The 18,946-nt window shown below is 39.3% G+C and overlaps 1 protein-coding gene across 8 annotated transcripts in view; it reads left to right on the top strand.

Moving 5' to 3' along the window:
- Positions 1-18,946, top strand: part of LOC129215548 (potassium voltage-gated channel subfamily KQT member 1-like) — a 537,892-nt gene that overhangs the window by 63,677 nt on the left and 455,269 nt on the right. For all 8 annotated transcript variants that reach the window (XR_008580024.1, XM_054848960.1, XM_054848954.1 and 5 more), the window contains 4 exons: positions 5,952-6,062; positions 7,096-7,191; positions 8,108-8,236; positions 10,673-10,835. Coding sequence is in view for 7 of the 8 variants with exons in the window: in XM_054848960.1 (XP_054704935.1) it covers positions 5,952-6,062; positions 7,096-7,191; positions 8,108-8,236; positions 10,673-10,835 (499 nt within the window). In the remaining variant the exon portion in view is untranslated. The remainder of the gene's footprint in view (positions 1-5,951; positions 6,063-7,095; positions 7,192-8,107; positions 8,237-10,672; positions 10,836-18,946) is intronic.

Here is an 18,946-nt window from a genome sequence, read left to right as displayed (position 1 = left end):
CATCCAAATACACTGGTGAGTAAGTCTGGGAAGACAGACAAAAAGTTCCTAATAGATAGATGTTTCTAATCCTTAACTTGGATGTTCAATAAGCCTCAACTTCAATGAATTATAGAGAAATATAGATTATATTACATGTACCCTGAGTTACCACTTTTTAAGTGGTTCAGTATAAAAATCTTTTAAACATGAAATTCCTGTCATTAGGTTGTCAGGTATTCATTTCATTTGCAGAGTATCACCTATGGTTGTGCAAAACAATACAGACCAAGAAGAATCTAGTAGAAAAGAAAAATCCACTAAATGGCCAGATTATCTAATGTGCCAGTAAGAAACAAAACCATGAACTAGTCCATATGACAATCACTTGTTGAAGTCCTCAACAGACATACAATAAAATTTTCAGAACATAAAACCTCATGGTTATAGACACGAGATAACCTCTACTAGCTAGAGGTTATGAATAAATATCCCAGAAACACAGGCTGTGCTATATTTTAAAAGCAAAAGTAAAACAATTAGGGTGTAATTGACATTTTGAAAGACACCCCATGTCTCCTTTAAGAAAATGAACCAGTACACAGGCTCACTTATTCTGCTATTATTTGGGCAGTGCAGCTCAAATACCAGTGTTCAAATGACTGAACGCAGTGGAACATAGCTACCGTTTCTGTTTTTACTAATAGTCTAGCTGAATAGTCCGTGAAGTACATCTAATTAAAAGTGGGGCTGCTTGTGGGAACTTCAGCAGAATTAGGGGCTCCCATAAAAGTTTGTGCTAGTTCAGCTAAATCTATGAGAAATATGTCATAATTTTGTCTAGCATAGTGAAGTTCCGAAGAGGTTTTTAGCACCATGTGAATTACAATGACACCAGTGAAAGAAATGGAAAGCATATAGTTTATTAATAAGGATGTCTTAGTGTAATTTGTAATCATTAAAAGGTGGTGATTCATGTTTGCTCTGCACAATATCTTTGGTGCTTCATAAAAGTAATTCCTAGGCCTGTAACTGCAAAAGGCCAGAAATGTCCAAATTCACATCTGAATGGAAAGGAAGAAGAACCCCTTATCAAACTGAGGGAAACAAGGTACAGTGGAAAACAAGAAAGAATTTTCAGCCATCAGTTTGAGAACTAGCTATGATTTTTAGCATCCAGTTCTGTCCATGTATATTCTTGCATGTAATAAAACTTCCATGTAATGCCAGTGTGCTTTTTCTACCTTTCCTTCTTTTGTAATTCTTTAGCTGTAGTTATCCAGAGCTTGCTTTGAGTTGCATTGAATGTTTAGATATGGATTACAAGATATTTTTAAATGCTAGAAGCTACAGTCTTGATTTGAGTAAAGAGTAAAAAATTAAGGACAAAATTCAGGATGTGTTTATGCATGCATATTTCGTTAATATTTTGGACTTAAGGAATTTAAAAGGAGTTCAGTTATGAAGACCAACAAATAAGTTTTAAATGTGCATTACTTTACGTCGTTGAGTTAGATGACTTGGAATCTGTATTTCAAAATGTACGTATACGTCTCGCAAAGTGTTCAATGGGTTTTGTTGTTGTTTTCCAAAACTTGATTGTTTTGTGTAATAGCAAGATAAAATCAGCTTTGTCTTTCGCTAGCTGTGTAAGGCACATGAAGAACACTGTTTAAATTGTTGTTTAAGCTTTCCAGACGTCTAGGCCTCCTCAGCATTAGTGAGTCACGGTGCAGGTGCAGTTCACAGCTGGGAACAGTGACAAAGGACAAAGTGAATCAGTTTCTTTTTCTTTTCAAATCTTCTGTAACATAGAAACACAGATGTGGAGTTACTAGGGAATGAAATTTGATTTCACTTTTGCCTTTCAAAACTGAACCATAGGAAAAAAAATCTTGGTAGCAAGTATTTGAAAGTCTTATATGCCTGACAAAAACCACAGGGTGTATTATGGGTAATATTTTGCTTTGAGTAGAAACTGCAAGCTTGCTGAACTTGATACAAATGACCTGAATGGTTTAAATATGAAGAAAAGTGAAAATAAAGATTGAATGAGAGTTGGAATTAAATGCTAACTACATTTACCTGCTCCAGTCAAATGCAAGGTTGTTTCACCTAATTTGGCAAGCGCACAGATTAAACTGCAAAGACATATCAAAGGCTTGTGGTATTTTATATGAAGCCACTTCCAGAATTTGTAGCATGTTAGAATACATGCAAAAGCATTTCCAACAGCACTGTCAGTCTGCCAGAAATGCAACCCATGGCACAGCAATTTTTCTGTCCTTTCTGGGTATTTTTTCTTGAGGAAAGAAGGACAATATGTAGGAGGCTTCTCTTCTGTTGGCCCTTCCATGCTCATCTCTTGCTGTTGATAATGCTTATTGGTTTTGCTGCAAACTGGACTATTCTGTACCATTGAGCTTGAGTTAAATAGTCACTCCAGTAAATTGGTGTTAACTGGCAGAGGTGCTTGGGATCGATTGCTCAGAATTTCCAGTAGTAAATTTCCATGGCAGAGGTAGTGCAGTTTGAACCCCTTTATATTTAATATGGTTTTTTGAGGAGTACGGTTCTGATTCTTCAAACTTCAGGACACCTGCCTATCTTAAAGCATGTGAGAAGCTCTGTTGACTTCTACTAAATTAGAGTTCTCCCTCTTTTGAAGTGTACATACATGTTTTCAGAGCCTGCATTGGAGCATGTGCATACCAGCTGGAATGTACCATAGTAAATCTGTATTAAGAAGGTGGTGTCATTTTCCACAGCGTAGTTATTAAACATTCTCTGAGCAGATAACTAATAACTTTTGGATATACAAATAGAAAAAGATTCTGGTTGTAATTAAGAAAGCCAGAGAATTACACTATTTATAATCCTTTCCACATACTTCAATGCACTAATTAGATTACCAAGAAGGAACCCTCTTAAGGTAGCCAGGGAGAAACTTTCTGAGACATGTTCAGGCACCTGCAGGAATCTGCCAGCCAAATGCCTGCTGTACAGATGGAAAATCATCTTTTCTGTGGTTACAGCTTTCATGCTGTCTTCCATAGTAACGCTAAGGCAGCTCAACATTACAGCAGTTTGTTTTTAAGTCCTGAGTGCTGGAGAAGTCAAAAAAAAAAAAAAAAAGGAAAGAAAAAAACCCACAAAAAACCAAGAAGCCTTTCATAAGAAAAAAAGAGAGGAAAAGGAAGGAAAAATCCCAGACTTTAAGAGGTCATCTGGGTGCACTGAGGAGCTGAAGTGCCTTAAAGAAACACTGCTTTAACTTCCTCCACTCCCCACTAACACATACTGCATTTCAAAGTTGAATTGGGGGCGGGCGGGGCTGTCCTGCTTTAATTTTGGGGGCTGGCAAACTCATCTGTTTGTACTGCTGGTAGTACACAGCACCTGAGTCACTTCATGGGCAAGCCACATTAAATCTGGACAGACACTTGGCAAGACAGAGCTCCTGCTGAGAGCAGTTTGCAGTTCAAAATAACAATATTCATTAGAGGATACAGCTACTACAGAGTTGACTTCATCAAGTGAGAAATTCATGATGAATAAACACAAGCCTAATTTTTTTTATAACTTGGAAAAACTTAGTTTGATAGTAGTTGGTAATTTTTCCCCTGCAAATCTTCCTTCCAGTTTTTTGTAGAACTGCTCTCAGTATTCTTCCCATGCCTTTACTGCTGATAGGTTCTTCAGAGAAGCCTATTTTTGCATATTATCCAAGTACTTGCCAGCAGCTTTTCCCATAAAAGGCAGTATTTCCACATCCTCTTTTGTAGTCAGTGTAAATTTATATATTCTTTTAAGTCTGTTTTGGCTGTATTTCTGCTACCATTCAAGGCAAAGTGAAGGGAGTGGAACTGGATATAGGGCTGGTACTCCCAAATAGAAGTACACTTTTTCTATTTAAAGCTCTTCCCAGTGGTTGGTATTGGTGACAGAATTCTTCATTTCCTCACCAGAAGCCTTCCACTTCTCAGGGCTGCAAGTCATCTTTGTCATACCATTATTGTGGCAGTGTCAGGGCTCTCAGTATGCTAAAAAGCCCTTAATGGCCCTGACCAGCCACACCTGAGGCCACCCCCAACATCCATGGCCCAGGGGCTGTATTTAGGCTCAGCCCTGGGTGCTTAGTCCCTGCCTGAGCTGTGCTGGAGGAGAGCTGGTCTGCAGCTCAGCAATGGTCTGGTGATGTGGAGCTCAACCTGTGGGCTGACTTCCATACTTGACCTCAGACTTACCTCATCACCATATTGCCTTATGATTTAGAGTCTTTGTTGGACATGGCCACTGTCTGTGAGTCTCTCCTGCTGTGGGGCTGGGCCCAGGGTGGTGAAGTCCCTGTCTGGCCAGCTGTGGGATTCCCTTGGCTTGCCCTGGGATACCTCCTTGGGATCACCTTCCCTTGGGGAGCAGCTGGCCCTTGTTATGTTACAAACCCTTCTGATGGACCAGCCTTCACATGGACTCTGATCCCCCCACAGCACCAACCCTTTACTGACCACTGGACTCCTATGAATTCTCTTCCAGCCTGCTGGGGCTCATCAGGAACAACCCAAAACCTCTGTCCCACTCAAGCCCTCCTTGCTTATGTGGCTTTTCAGGGGTGGCCTGTCCCCCTCAAGCCCTGAGTTGCTGATGCAATGTCCCTTTTGAGTTAGCTTTCGCTGTTCTGTGTCTGTGCCCTGGAAAAGGCTTCTGCCCGCCCCTCTCAGTGATACTGATACCAGACCCATGTGAGGACAGGCCTTGCTGAGAGGGGAGGCTGTTGTTAGGGCCCTGGGGGCACTAATTGTCCTAATGACCCTGACCAGCATCACCTGTGGCCTCCACCCACACCCAGGGGCTGTATTTAAGCTCAGCACTCTGCTGAGGGAGAGTGGGTCTCTAGCTCAATTGGAGCTATGCTTGGTTGTGGAGTCCTTTGATCTTGACTTCAGTCACTGGGCTGACTTACTGGCTTTATGTTGGTTCTATTTCATCACTGTGGACCTGCTTGCTGACTACTGGACCTGATGGATGGATTTTCTGTTTTGGTGTTGGACCTGCCTTATTGCTTAGATACTGCTTTACAATTTGGACTCCTGGTTGGACCTGGCTGCTCTTTCTGCATCTGTCTTGTTTGGATGTTGTGGGACTGAGTCTGGACTGGGGGGCGTACTGCCCTGCTGGCTACATTATCTCCCCTAACTTGAGGCTGCCTGACCCTTGCTGCAACCTAACAAGTAATGAGCAGATTCAGGTACAGTATTATGATGTGTATTGTGGCTTAAGCACAATTTTGAGTAGCAAAGAACTGTGTTTGTAGGGTGAGGAATAAAAGCTGAGCATGGGGCTCAGCTGTATTTAGCTCTTGGTCTACTGGCATATTTACTTTGGGAGATAAAGTGTCCTGGAATGGTTGTGTGTTCCTTCTCCTGCTACGAAGATTCAGCTGGGATGGTGTTAGTTCTGTCCCTTTCCCTTCCTGGCAGCGCAGCGGATAACTTACCCTGCCACAGCTAGTGTCTCTGCCCAACTACATAGTTTGGTAGATGTCTCTGCATTGGTTGTGTGCAAGTCAGTGCTTTCAAGGCTTTCTTCTCAACCCTGTGGAACTGCGTTTTAAAGCAAAAGTAGAAAAACTGCAGGCCTATGGTTTCAAGCCTGCATAGGCCAATCCTTAGAGTTTTGGGAAGGTGGAAGCAGTCGGCTACAAACTGTGAGAACAATCATCCTGGGTCCAGCCCACTATTCTATCCAAAACAGTGGCCAGTTATGAATGCCTGCTGAAGAATGTGAAAACAGGATAAAGCTGTAGTGATGTTTAGCATACTCCTGTGTTTTTCTTACGCAAAAATCCAAATACTGTTGATCTGTACGTATCTCCTGATACTTCTCTACTTTTTTCTATCTTTCTTTTTTTCCTACATTTGGGGAAAAAAGGTACTGCATTGCAGTGAATCAGGTGTTTGTTTCTGGCCTAGGTAACAGTCACAACAATTGGTTATGGAGACAAAGTTCCCCAGACATGGATTGGGAAGACAGTAGCTTCCTGTTTTTCAGTATTTGCTATATCTTTCTTTGCTCTGCCAGCGGTAAGTAGAATTGGTTCACTTTTTTAAGTGTCTGTCTGATTTGGGCTCACAACTAGGTAGTTTTAAAATTGTTACCTTTGATAGGAAATAGTGGGGTTGGATGTTGTTTCAGAACGTGTACGCACACATCTTCAAGTGTACATTTGTGTGTCTGTGCACACACACACAAATGAAACTGCTGTATCTTTATTGCAGTCATTTTTGATGTGGCCTACAATGAAGGTAAGAATAATTTTCACTACTCAAAGAAGTGAAGCTATTTTGTGAGGTAGAGAGAGAAGTTGTTTTTTTTTTTTTTAATCAGTGCGTCAGTGCCAGAGGTGGAGTTTCCTTTGTTTCTGCTATTTTGTGATTATGTAAGAACAATTTAGGGTCCTGCAAGGAGACGAACGCTGCCACGAACCAGAAGTCTAGGAAACTGCATCTGCTTTCCTACATGGTTCTATAAAGCATCTTTGGGCTTTCTGAATTGTCAGATAACTGAATGGGGGGAAAATAAAGGCATCAACATCAAAACAACTAGAAAAGACAAAATATTTCTTTAGTAACTACCAGTTTTAACAGAAATGCTGAAATTATAAAGCATATCTCTGGCTGTTTTGCTCAACTTGCCTGGAAAATCAAACTGGGTTCTGGCTTTAGTTGTGGGGGGGGTTTTGTGGCAAGGATTAAAAACAAATGCAAAGAACAGCTGTAGTTCAGTTATGTGAGATTGGCATTTGCTTCTCCCACCATTGTGCAGGGTTGCCTTTGGAATGTGACCACCTCTCTGAATGCTTCTGACTAATGCTACCTGTAGATCACAGGAATAAACACATGCTGTTGACGTGGGCATCGTGTAACTTCAATAAATGTGCTTAATTTCAGATTCATTTGTTGGAATAAATAGGTTTCTGTCACTGTGGACACTTGAAAACTCAGATATTTTTCTAGGAAAGCCTCTTCTAAAATGTCCATTTAATTCATGTTAAGTATTTGGTTTAGATATGTGAAGCCATATTGGAGTGTGACTAGTAATTTTGCTAATATTTAGGGTATTCTGGGGTCTGGTTTTGCACTGAAAGTACAGCAGAAGCAACGTCAGAAGCATTTCAACAGACAAATCCCAGCTGCCGCATCTCTAATTCAGGTAAGGCCCCTAACAGTAAAATGCTTAGGAGAAGGTTGGCCTAGTAGTTAAAATGCTGAGAATAACTGTTAGTAGGTTTTATTATAAATCTATAACTTGTGTTTAACCACTTTGTCTTTTTGATTCACTTCAGTCCCTAGAGGGAATTAGACAATTGCCTCTCCCTCCTCTTATGAGTGAGCATAGGAGGCTTTACTAGCCTGATATTCACAGGTGTAGTGACACTAAGTAGATATGATGAGTCTATTCGGTGAAACAGGAAAAAAAAAAATAAATCTTTGTTATAATCTTTAATTGCTGTCTAGCTTTTTATATTCCCTTAGGTCCTGTGCATCTGACAAATCCGGAGGCGATGAATGTGTATACATATGCATGTATACACACACCTCACTTTAGAAAAATCTCCCAGCATAACATTTTATATGATAATATAAAGAATGCAATAGCACAGTGCACAAATACTAAAGTATGGCACATTGCAGAAAAAAGGAAGCAGCAGGATTATATGGTGTTTGTGGGAATTCATTTTTATGGGGGTTGTTTGGTTTGTTGGTTTTGGGTTTGGTTTTTTTGGTTTTTGTTTTTTTTTTTTTTTTTTTTTACTGTGGGCAGGGTTAGACCTCAGCTCCTAGGGAGAACACTACAAAGAGTGTTCTTACGATCACTGTGTGCTGAGTGTATGTTTCCTGGTGCAAATTACACTCACTACAGTTATATACAGGGAAGACTGTATTTTATTACGCATGGTGTTGTGTGGTATAGTACCGTGATTGCAGACAGAACCCTTTGCAGCATGTTTACATTGACTGAAAATGTTGCTGTCAGTTTGGTTTGCAGCAAAATCTGACTTACCTGTCCAACAGGACAATGGTGACTGCTTATTCACCGAGATTATTTGGTTTGGGTTTTATTACAGACTCTATGGCGGTGCTACGCAGCTGAGAAGTCCTGCAGTTCTACAGCAACATGGAAGATCTATGTTACATCACCGGTGCAAAATCCCAAAAAACCACCAGCGCCATCTAGCCCTAGTCTGAGAAAACAGGTAATAGAGAGTTGACAGAGCTCTCTATTCTGTTCTTGCTTTTAATTTGATTGGGATAACTTGCCAAAATCCTTATGAAGTGTCCAAAGAATGTGGAGACCTGAAAGGCATTTGTAATGGGACATGTAATTGTTTTCCTCATGCTGCAGCATGATTAGTTTAGTTTTCCTTAAAGTAGTCCTGAGGGACAAATGGCTTCTATTTTTAAACTTGCACTGGTGGCATGATAGGGGCCGATTCTCCATTGTTCTATCCGCTTTGAAGTATCCTCTATGTCCTCAAAGGGTAGTGTTAGTCAATAATAACACTTTCCCATTTTGCATAGTAGTTCATACAGGAAGAAAAGAGAAAGCTAGTTTAAAAAAAACCACTCAACATGTGGCTGACAGTATCTATACTTGTCTTGCTCAAGTACTTCTACACACAGCCCCAAATAAATTACTGTGGAGAGAAATTTTGAGAAATTTCTGAGCTGTGGCTGCAATAGAGTGGAATAGTGTTTGTCTACACAGGTGGGATTGCCTAAACCATGGGTATGTAGTTTCACTGGCAAGCTTGCCTAGCCTTCAACACCCCTTCTGGAAAGGCCCAGGTCTGCAGCAGGTCTAGCTCAGATACCCAGGATTTCTAAAGTGATGTTAGAGGCCTGGTTTTAGGTACTGAAATCCCACTGATGCCTGTTGCGCAGCAGAGAGTTGCAGTACGATTCCTCCACAGCATGTGTAGAAAACTGTCAGTATGATCTGTGTGCATGTGTATGTTTTGGTGTTAAAGCAGTGTGATCTACTCAGTGCTGAGCAGAGCGTAACTTTGCCATGAGACTAATTCCTTCATAACTAGAGGCAAAAGAACCAGGAGGAAAGGGGTAAGACTGGGTGGTATGTGTTGCTGAACAGCAAGCAACACATGCTGGGAGAGCTCGAAAAACCAGTTTTTAGTGCCCTTGGTGTTTTCCCTGTTGTGTTTCTCTTTTCCTAGTGAGAGGGATTTCCCTAATACATTATTAAACTTGAACTTCCCTGTGAGGTGCTAACCCTAATTCAAGAATGTAGCAATGGTTCTTTCTTCTCTTACTAATGGATCATCTTCTCTTATCAAAGGAGGCTAGCTCATTCTTTGTCTACCTAGCCTCTTATTTTAAAGACTAGAATGTATATTGACCGGCTTGTATATGTTGTAGCACTTTGCTCTCCAGAGAATTCCTAGCTTCTTTTCCTGCTATGAGAGCCCATAATCTTTGCCTTTAGAAGCATTTTGATGCATGGTAGTGCATCTACTATCTACAACAAATGCCCATTTCTACCATTTTTTGTGCTCTGTTTGATTAATTTCAAACATGCTTTTGTTTAATTGTTGCAGAGCTGAACAGAAGAATGAATTCCAAAAGACTGAATACAGATCATAATAAAATAGAACTGGTTTACTTAGGCCAAGTAGCATTGTCCCATTTGTGAATATATTGAGCCTGCAGCTGTTTGTGTTGATATATGTGAATACTTGCTCTCTCCGATGCTCACCTCTACTAACTGCTTAGTGGTCATGTCAGAGGCCAGAGTACTTTGTAGAATTCAGTGCAGTAGCCCTAGATTTCCATTCCTTGTCAGGAGGTTACTGGAGCATCAGGCAAGTTAAAGTACACCTCTTATCCCTGTTTTGAGGTGTGTGGGTAGTAGAACCAGGTGGGACTAGAGCCAAAGGGTAGGTAGTCATGAAGACCAGAAATAAATGCTATGTTGCGAGAAATAGTATTTATATAGCTAGGTGGTGGCAGTAGACGGCTCGGGCCATGCAATCAGTATGTGAGTGGCTGTTACGGTGGTCACTTCTTGTCACAAAGGCAGATGAAGACTAGCCTTTCTTGGAAACAGTTGAATTCAAACCTTCATTTTTTGTTCTTATGTACCACCTGTAGGATGCTTATTAGGTTGCCTCTTACACTTCTAAAATTAGGAGACCTTCAACTTTGGAGGCATGAGAGAGGATTTATCTTCTGATGTGCCGAATTCAGCCTTTTTGGTGAAATTTTCTTTACTTGAAAAAGCTGCATAGTGCCTAGCTCATAATTAAGAGTCTATGGTTATGTTTAATTACAGCTTTAGAAGGATGTTGCAGCCAAGCTGTTGTATACTCAAGTGACTCGTATTTTGAGTGCTTTGAGTTCTGCACCCGGTTTGAGAAACTTTACTTTGAGACCTGATTTTTCAGAATGTGGTAGGTGTCTTCTGAGAATCAAATTCTTACCAGATTTAAGTTGATAATTCAGAATTGGCCGCTTTCAAGACATTAATCAAGGATATAACACTTTCACTGAATTTCAATTACCTTCTTTTAAAAAAAATACAACCTTAAATGAATTTACTTTATAGTAAAGTTCACATGTATACTTTTCTGGTTTTGATAGTATCTTCTGATATCATCCCATTTCTACTACCACAGGCTAGAAGATACAAAAGAAAAGGGAAACTAGGCTGTGGTAATGGTTCTGCACCTGTAATAAACCCAGGAGAGAATGCCTTGTCTGTTCCACAGATCACTTACGATCGTGTTGATGAACAAGAAGACAAAAAAGATGTGTCTTTCTACATTGGTGAATCAGGAGGTAATTTACTTTCACTTATGTTCAGTTTAAGAGACAATGTTAAAGTGAATTGAACTGCTGAAGGGGAAAATTTCCATGAAAAAATAATTTAAAACTATAATCAGTAAAGCAAGATGCCTCAAACCAAGGACAAATACATAACAAAAACAGGGAGACACAATTTAAAGAAAATCTTTAGGTTCATGTGGTGTTAACATTAAAAGAGTTTTCTTTGCTTACCAAAGTTAACTCAATTAAGATTTTGTATATATTGTTAATTCTACTTGATTTATCTCGGAGATGAATGGAACGCTTCCTCAGATCTACCCCACCTTTAAACTTTACCTCACATAGAGTCTGAGGGAAGGAAAATAAAACAGGAAAAATATTTTTACTTTTTTTACAGCACCCTCTTAAACATTGTGCAAATAATTTGGGATAGGAATGGCTAAATATTTTTATGCCTGTCTTGGGTTTTGATAAGTGGGGTTTTTTCTTGCTTCATTTAAAATATTGTGTGTTGCTATAAGTGGCTGTTGTATTTCAACCTGGAAACAGGCTGAATTTCACTACTGAGCTAAGATATTGCTTTGTTTGTAAAATTCCATTTTTAATTAAGTTTGTACTAGAAATGTGGGTATGAAATAGTATTGTTTATTATAAAGTGAGAGGTTTTTGGAAAGCTGATTTTTCCACTTTTGTGTTGACTTCCTTTGTCTGATGGGGTTGGGGAAACTTGTACCAGTTCTGGATCTGCTAAATCTTTAGCTCAAGGGGAGATTGTTTCCTCATAGTCTGAGTTATGTTCCATACCTAGAGGCATGCAAAGCCTTGCCAAGTTAACCAAGATATCCAAAGATGCTGGCCCTACTCAAAGGTATGTTAGTTATCATGTGGTGTTTTGACTTAGGTTTTCATCTGTCTTCGATAAACCTTAACATCAACTCTGTATAAAATTGCTTCTGTTATGTGACACTGAAGCTGACACAGAGTTTCAGCCTGGAGAGAGTATGGCTGTAGTCTTGATGTGATGGTTTCTTTAATAAAAAGTACTTTATTTTTACCCCCTAGAGGGAATATGTAGTGTCTGCTGTATTGAACACAAAGGTAGGAGTTTCACAGGTTGCTTTGACTTTACAGAGTTGCTAGATTGTATTGTCAATGCAACCTATGTCATCTATGCTAGAGCAGTCAGATGTGGAACAGCAGGGAGCTGAGAGCTGGGGCATATTGAGGCACATCTGTAAGGGGTAGGAGCATCTGGCTCCCACAGGGATTTAGAAAGACCTTTGAACAACTGATAGGCATGAACTGCCACGGCAGGAGGAAGAATTTCCTTCTTCCACCGGTGAAGGTTTTTGTTACCCCTCATGTTCTTTGTTATGTTTCATAGTCTTATATAAACCTTATATCTGTCGCTTTGAGGTCAGAATGCTTTCAGCAATGGTGGTATTTTAATTGTTGTTTGGTATTTCCAGTGTTTTTATAGGGTTCTGGGAAAGGGGGCAAAGGGTATGATTTATAAATAAAGTTGCTGCTTTTAACTACATGTCTCTTAACAGAATGCTATGTTAATTCTGAGCTTGTTTATTAGAGCTGTGCAGCTTCCCTTGCTAGCCATGTAATAGAAGACTTTGCTGAGCATAATTTGATATTGTGGCGTCGCTGGTGATGGACAGAAGCAAAGTGTTGTGTAACTCCTAACAATACTGAAGACAGTTAAGATGTTGAGGACTATGTTGTCTGTATTCGTGATTCTGCCAGTGCATATTTATTCACTTAAGCTATGTTCCTTAAAAGTTTGTAGTCTGAGCAAAGCTCTGTGCATCAGAGGAAAGAGATTGAAAAGACAAGCCTCTATCTCTTCCTGCTTCACAGCTTTGTAATAGAGGAAAATTTTTTCCACTTTTTCTGAAAATGTTTTCTTGTACTTTTATTACAGCTGGTCTAACTTTTTCTGAGAGACAGCCATGCATATTATTCCCTTACCAATTAAATTTTTATCTATTTTTCATTTTCTTTCACGTTTTGCCTTAGCCAGTGTCAGGGGTAAGTCACACTTCATTTGATTTTCTGATTTATTCCTTCTGTTGCAAAGCTTCCAGGAATGTAGTTGGCTAACTCGATTGCTCAATTGACTGAATGTTCTTGACACCTTTCAAAAATTTAAACCTGATTTTTCTCAGTGAAGTTCTCCTTGCCAGAATTAATAGGCTTCTATTCTTGGGAAGTGGAAGTACGAGGCTTTGAGCCTGTAAATGAGGGTATTTTTTTTCCTCTTAAAAAGCTGAAAGTAGAAAAGGCAGAGAAAATAATAATAATAAAAAAAAAAGCAATTGAAAAGGGCCATGCCAGCTTCTATTTCAGTGTTGCTATAGTGGAATATTGTATTCATCGGTTGTGGGGACTGGATGTTTTACAGATGATGGCAAACTTCAGTGTTGGATTAGATCACTTTTATAGGCCTGACCTAGGAGGAGCAGAGCTGTTGCTTTAAAACAGCTCTTCTAGTCTGCTGCTCTGTTCAGATGTGTGAGAGACTGTAGGGAGACCTGAAACAAATGCCTGGCAAGTGCAGGCAACAGAATAACAGTCCCACTAAGAAAATTCCTTGGTTTGGGCAGAAATAGGCTGAAATTCAGTTAAAATTTCCTTGGTAAAGGAGGGATTTACCTTAATTCAGGAACTGCATTGTGTGACTGCACCTTTTCTCATGTAAATAGGGTTTTTCTTAGGATATCCTGTTCATGTATCCCTGTCCACCCAGCATCTTCTTGGCTTGCTCAAAACTTGGTTAGGAGGCATATCTTTCAAAGCTAGGCAAAAATGCTTTCCCCTTCTATATGAAGAAGGTTTGAGAAAAGGCAAGCCTTATAAAGCCTATAGATGTGATCAACATCAAAGTTTCTGAGATACTTGTGTATCTGTAATAAAAATATCTATTGGATAGTGCATAATGTAGAAACTAAATCTTTCCATACCATAAATAATGGAATCTTGAAACAAATGCTTGATAACCTAAAAGGAAAACAGTTCCTGACTTACTTCTGCACCATGCATGGGTCTTAGGGTGTGACTAATGTAGAGTACTCCATAACCCGAAGAACTTGCAGGAGTGGAATGGCCAAAAGTCTTGTGCATTGTTTCCTTGTTTGAAGTCAAACCTCTCAAAATGAGGAAGCTATTTAGAAAGAAACTAAAAAGGAACAGCTAAAGAAAACCTGGATTTAAGAAAAACTATTCTGGAAAATAACTGCGATGCTGAAGATACTCTACTGCAGTATATTCTTTTCATGGATATCTATTGCTTTTTCTGAGGAGCTCTTTGAAACCAGGGTGTATGATTTATTTTTTTCCCGTAGTGATTTAAAACCCTCAGTGACTTCATTCTCACCTGAAATTATAGCTATTATTGTTCTCTGTAGTGTTGAAACTGATCTTTACCTGTACTTCTGTTAACTACTGCGTGCATACTGACCTGCAACAGGGTCTGTTATCAGGATGATAAGACATGTATGATCTCTCAGGCATCTTTAATGTTCCTGTGAGATTTAAAGAAGGCACTTAAGTATCAAATGATAGTTATGATAGCAAGAATGAATGGCAGGTCATACAATGATCCAAAGAGAAGAAAAACAAGTAACACTTGAGCGTAACTGAAATCTTTTACGTGCACTTGAGTTTAATCTTCAGATAACAACTATTCACTGCAATGTATGCTTCTCAAAATGAACTGAATAGCTGTTTCATAATGCTTTTTATTAGGGAGGAAAAAATTATAAAAATGTGAAAGTTTTTGGACCTTGAAGGTCAGCCTCCTGGGACATCTCCAGCAGATGGAATATATTATTCTCTGTCAGTTACTGTAGGTTGTATACACAACGCGTTATTGTAAAATTTGTCAAAGTCACAAGACTCTCTCAGTGATAAATCTCTATTGGGGTAAAAATAAAATTCCCTATTTATCACTATGCTTTTCTGTTTGCTTTTTGGAATTTCTTGCATGCTGACATACTACCACCCCCCCCGCCATATTTAAAACAAAACAGCATGAGAGTAACCTCTCACCAGGAGGGGGGAGAAAACTGCAGTTTTCAATGATTGCCAGAATACCTTTGTAAGCCCTCTTATAGAGAGTGTCTAATAGTGTTAATGTTGATTTATTCTGTCTGTAACGCTAGTTTGGATGTTGACATTCCAGAATTCACCTATCTAGTAATGGGTTGGTTGTTCCTGGAAACTGGTTGCATTTCCATTGAGGGGAAAAAGGGGCTACTTTCCCTCAGAGGTGTAGATGGATTACAATCTGCAGTACATATAAAGAAGCAAATGTTTTAAATGAAGTGGATTCATAGATTCCAGTGCTGACAAGCTGAGTGAAAGGTGAGAAAAAAACATGTGGCTAAAATTAACAGAATAAGGCAAACACCAAAGCTTTTGAGAGCCTGCATAACTGTCAGTAAGTCAGAAAAGCATAAATATAAAGATATGCTCCAAATTAGCAAGAGAAAGTATCCAGATACCATGCTTCTGAAAAATGTCATGCTCTTAAGAAGGTGAGTTTAGCATATGCTGGTGGTTTTGCAGTGAGAACCTGTATTCAGCATATGGCTGTTTAACTTCTAAATTTGTCAGTTCAGGACTTGTAGCTACTAATGGTACGTGCCTGTGAGTAAGAATTGTGCAAACATACTTGTATGCCTCTACCAGAAAGTTTTCAGTCTTTGCTGTTTCAGCCCTGACTGTCCCAAGTGAGAACTTTCAGTGAATTCTGTGGTTTATCTTGCATGACCAAAATGGATAGTAGAACTGGGAGTGAAAGGGTGTTGGTGTAAGGGGAAATAGAGGCTGAGAGGAAAAGAACAGTTGCCTCTGCCAAACTCACTCTTACTTCTGATTAAATCTGGCAGCTTTTGAGGTTTAAAAAATTATTTTTGTTCTGCTTTTATCCAACTCTGTTCTGCCTGATTTAGGACCAGGGTTTAGATGATCAGTTGCTCTGAATTGGGTTTGTGCAGGGACTTGGTATCAGATGGTCCCAGAGACCATGGGAATGCCTAGTGAGAGAACATATTTGCAGCTCCCTCAAACCCTTTTTGATTAGTAATATCACTAAAAGTAATTTTAGAGGTTTTATCCAGAAAAGATTTTTGCTTCATCAAAGTACATTTAGATAAAACTTCATTTAGTTGAAAAAGTTCCAACTAACTTCATTTGTGATGTAGGACTGAATTTAGCTGTTCTGTAGCAAAAGAAAATTTCCCTGTATAGTAAAGAGACTTCATGATGAAGTTGGCATAGGAGAAGCACGCGGTGAATGACAAGTTTGTGCTAGAGAGTTAAAAAACCAATCAAGTCCTGTCCACCATGGCCTATTGGCAGTGGTGTTTTTGATCAAGTTGACTATTAGAACTAGAAAAAAGACACCATCAGCACAGCAGTGGGAAAAAATAATAATGAGTTGCAAAGGAGGGCATACCCTAGAATAGGATGTTTTGTTGCCAAAAGTTAATATTTCAGATAACTGTTAAATGGTACAAAATCTAGAAAAACAGAGAAGCAAATAAATTATATTTATGAATCAACATGTTGCTGAATAATAAAACAAAGACAGCTTTTTAAAGTCAGATTAAATTTACCTAATAAATTTGTGTGTTTTGGTAAACTATTTCACAGAACTGATGTGGTCCTGATCATTTTTGCTGTCAGATCCAGAATCTACATCATGATAGTCTTGCAGTGTAAGTCTCTAGGCAAGAGAAGGAAGAAAAATGCGAGACCCTCTTGTAGGGCTGCCAAGGAAGAATTCAACTGTTGATGATAAAGACGGGAAATAAGGTTTTGTTTGTTGTGCAACCAGCAGAATCTTCCCACAATATGGGACCGCGTGGGTTTTTCCCAACATCTGTGTCTGAAGGAATACATTGGAAAAACCTATTATTCAGCTAGGTCTTCAGTAGCCTTGGTACAGAAGGTGGAGAGTGGGAGTAGAGGAGACACTGTTCTACCTTTGAGTTGTACTGCTAGAGATGTGATTGAAAATATGAAAGGCATGTTGGAGAGTAACCATAAAAAGATAGACTTAGCCAGCCTTGGGAAGAAGAGAGAAGTGAAATACAGTTATGGGATTTCAAGAATGGAAACTCGTAGTTAATAGATGAGGTATGGTAGGAAGCAACACTAAGAAGTGTTATGTTCAAAGTCTTGACAGAGCACTGGAACAGGCTGCCAAGAGAGGTTGTGGAGTCTCCTTCTCTGGAGATTTTCAAAACCCACCCGGATGCGATCCTGTGCAACCTGCTCTAGGCGATCCCGCTTTAGCAGGAGGGTTGGACTAGATGATGTGCAGAGGTCCCTTCCAACCCCTACCATTCTGTGATTCTTTATAAACAAGAGGAAGCACACAATATATAAGTAAAAGTAGAATTTACTGCTAGTATAACTGAAATATTGAAATCTAATCACTATTAGTCCAGATCTAATTGTTTAAAAAGAAGCCATGAAATGCAATTTTCTTCTTCCTATTTAAAAAGTTGCAATAATGATAAAAATACAATTAAAACTGTAACACGTATTTCTTAATATCTACCTATTTTCCTGGCATTTATGCTTGTCTTTCCACTGCTTGTCTGGGTCCTAAGGTTTCATTTGCTGCAGAGGGAGAAGGGGAAATGTTAACAATGAGTTGTTGAAATCTGGTGTCCTTCACAGGGAGGAATATGATGTTTGTGGTGACAGTTTCGTCCTCCTCTCCCAGGAGCCACATGGGCTCACTTATAAACGCTTCCTAACACACTTTTACATATTTCTTCACTGGCATGCAGCTCCAGGTTTCATCTGAATTTAGCATGTATGTTCCCCTTTATGTGAGATAATATTTTTTGTTCTCTATTACCCTTAAAACCAATTTTGTCCTGCTTCAGGACTACATTTTTCTTTTAACTGACCATTAGTGAATTGTTTATAGCTGTGGGGTCTCCAGTGCCAAGCCTGTGCCACATCTGTTATCTCATGCCTGTACTCCTATGCACTGCATCCTGCATTTCCACTTCTCAAGGCCTCTGATGTTCTACCCAGGCTGTAATTGCTATAAACTATGTCATTATTTAGTTGTAAATATCTCATCATACTAGAACAACTGTTGTTACTGCTGTAGATGTGAAACTATGGTTGTACAACAAAGGTAAACAAAAATAATCCAAGTTAGATATAGACACCTGGTCAATTAGAGAAATTACTGTCACAGCTAAATCACTTAATGTCAGATCAAGAAAAGTTTGAACAGAGCAGGCCTGATTAGCTGCATTCCTTAGATCTTGCAAACTCAGTACAAAGCTTAGGCCCAGTTACTAGCAGTGGTAATATGGGACAACACAGAATAATTCAGGAGATGTAGGAGCTCCTTAGTGAATTCACATGAATATTCCAAGCTGTCACTTTTCCAAAATGTAGGAAAGATAGGACCAAACTGGGTAAATTTGTGAGCTTTTCTTAATGACCTAAGTTGAGATGAAAATCTATGCAGAATGGAAGCTTGGCCCAATTATTAACCATAAAGTGTACAGAAAGTAATGATGTCAGGAAATAGTTAATGCTTCTTTCTTTTCACTGAAAAGTAAAACTGAATTTGCTAAAATTGACATTGCAATTTGTATCACTTGCTATTATTTGGCTAATGATTCAGTGAGCAGCAAATCAAGTCAGAACAGAAGAGAAAGGATTGGGAAAGATACACTGAAGTCGGGTTGCTTTCAGTTATCCATGCTTGCAAAGCAAATAGCTGAGGATAAGGGAGTGATGGGAAACAACCTGAGAACCACTAACAGGACTGCTAGGACGCTGGTGAGGTGCGTATAAAAGGGCACACAATGCATGCTTTGAAAGGGAGGGAAGGAGGAATTTCAATTTCTAGGAAATTCCATTTCCCACAAGAATGCTGGAGTGGTCAAACTATTTCTGAAAAAACAGGTAGAAGGAAGGAAATGAGTAACGGTTAACATGAATTGGTCAAGAGCAATCACAACATATCACGTGAGGTATTTTTCTGTGATGTGGCAATGTGTGTTACAGATAGGAGAGAGAGGCAGAAGACAGTTTACTGATTTTAGTCATTCTTTCCTGTCTCATCTTTA

This window comes from Grus americana, chromosome 1 (assembly GCF_028858705.1).
Source record: "Grus americana isolate bGruAme1 chromosome 1, bGruAme1.mat, whole genome shotgun sequence".
NCBI classification, from domain to species: Eukaryota; Metazoa; Chordata; class Aves; order Gruiformes; family Gruidae; genus Grus; species Grus americana.
Note: the sequence above shows the minus strand (reverse complement) of the source record. Positions and strands in the feature narration are given on the sequence as shown.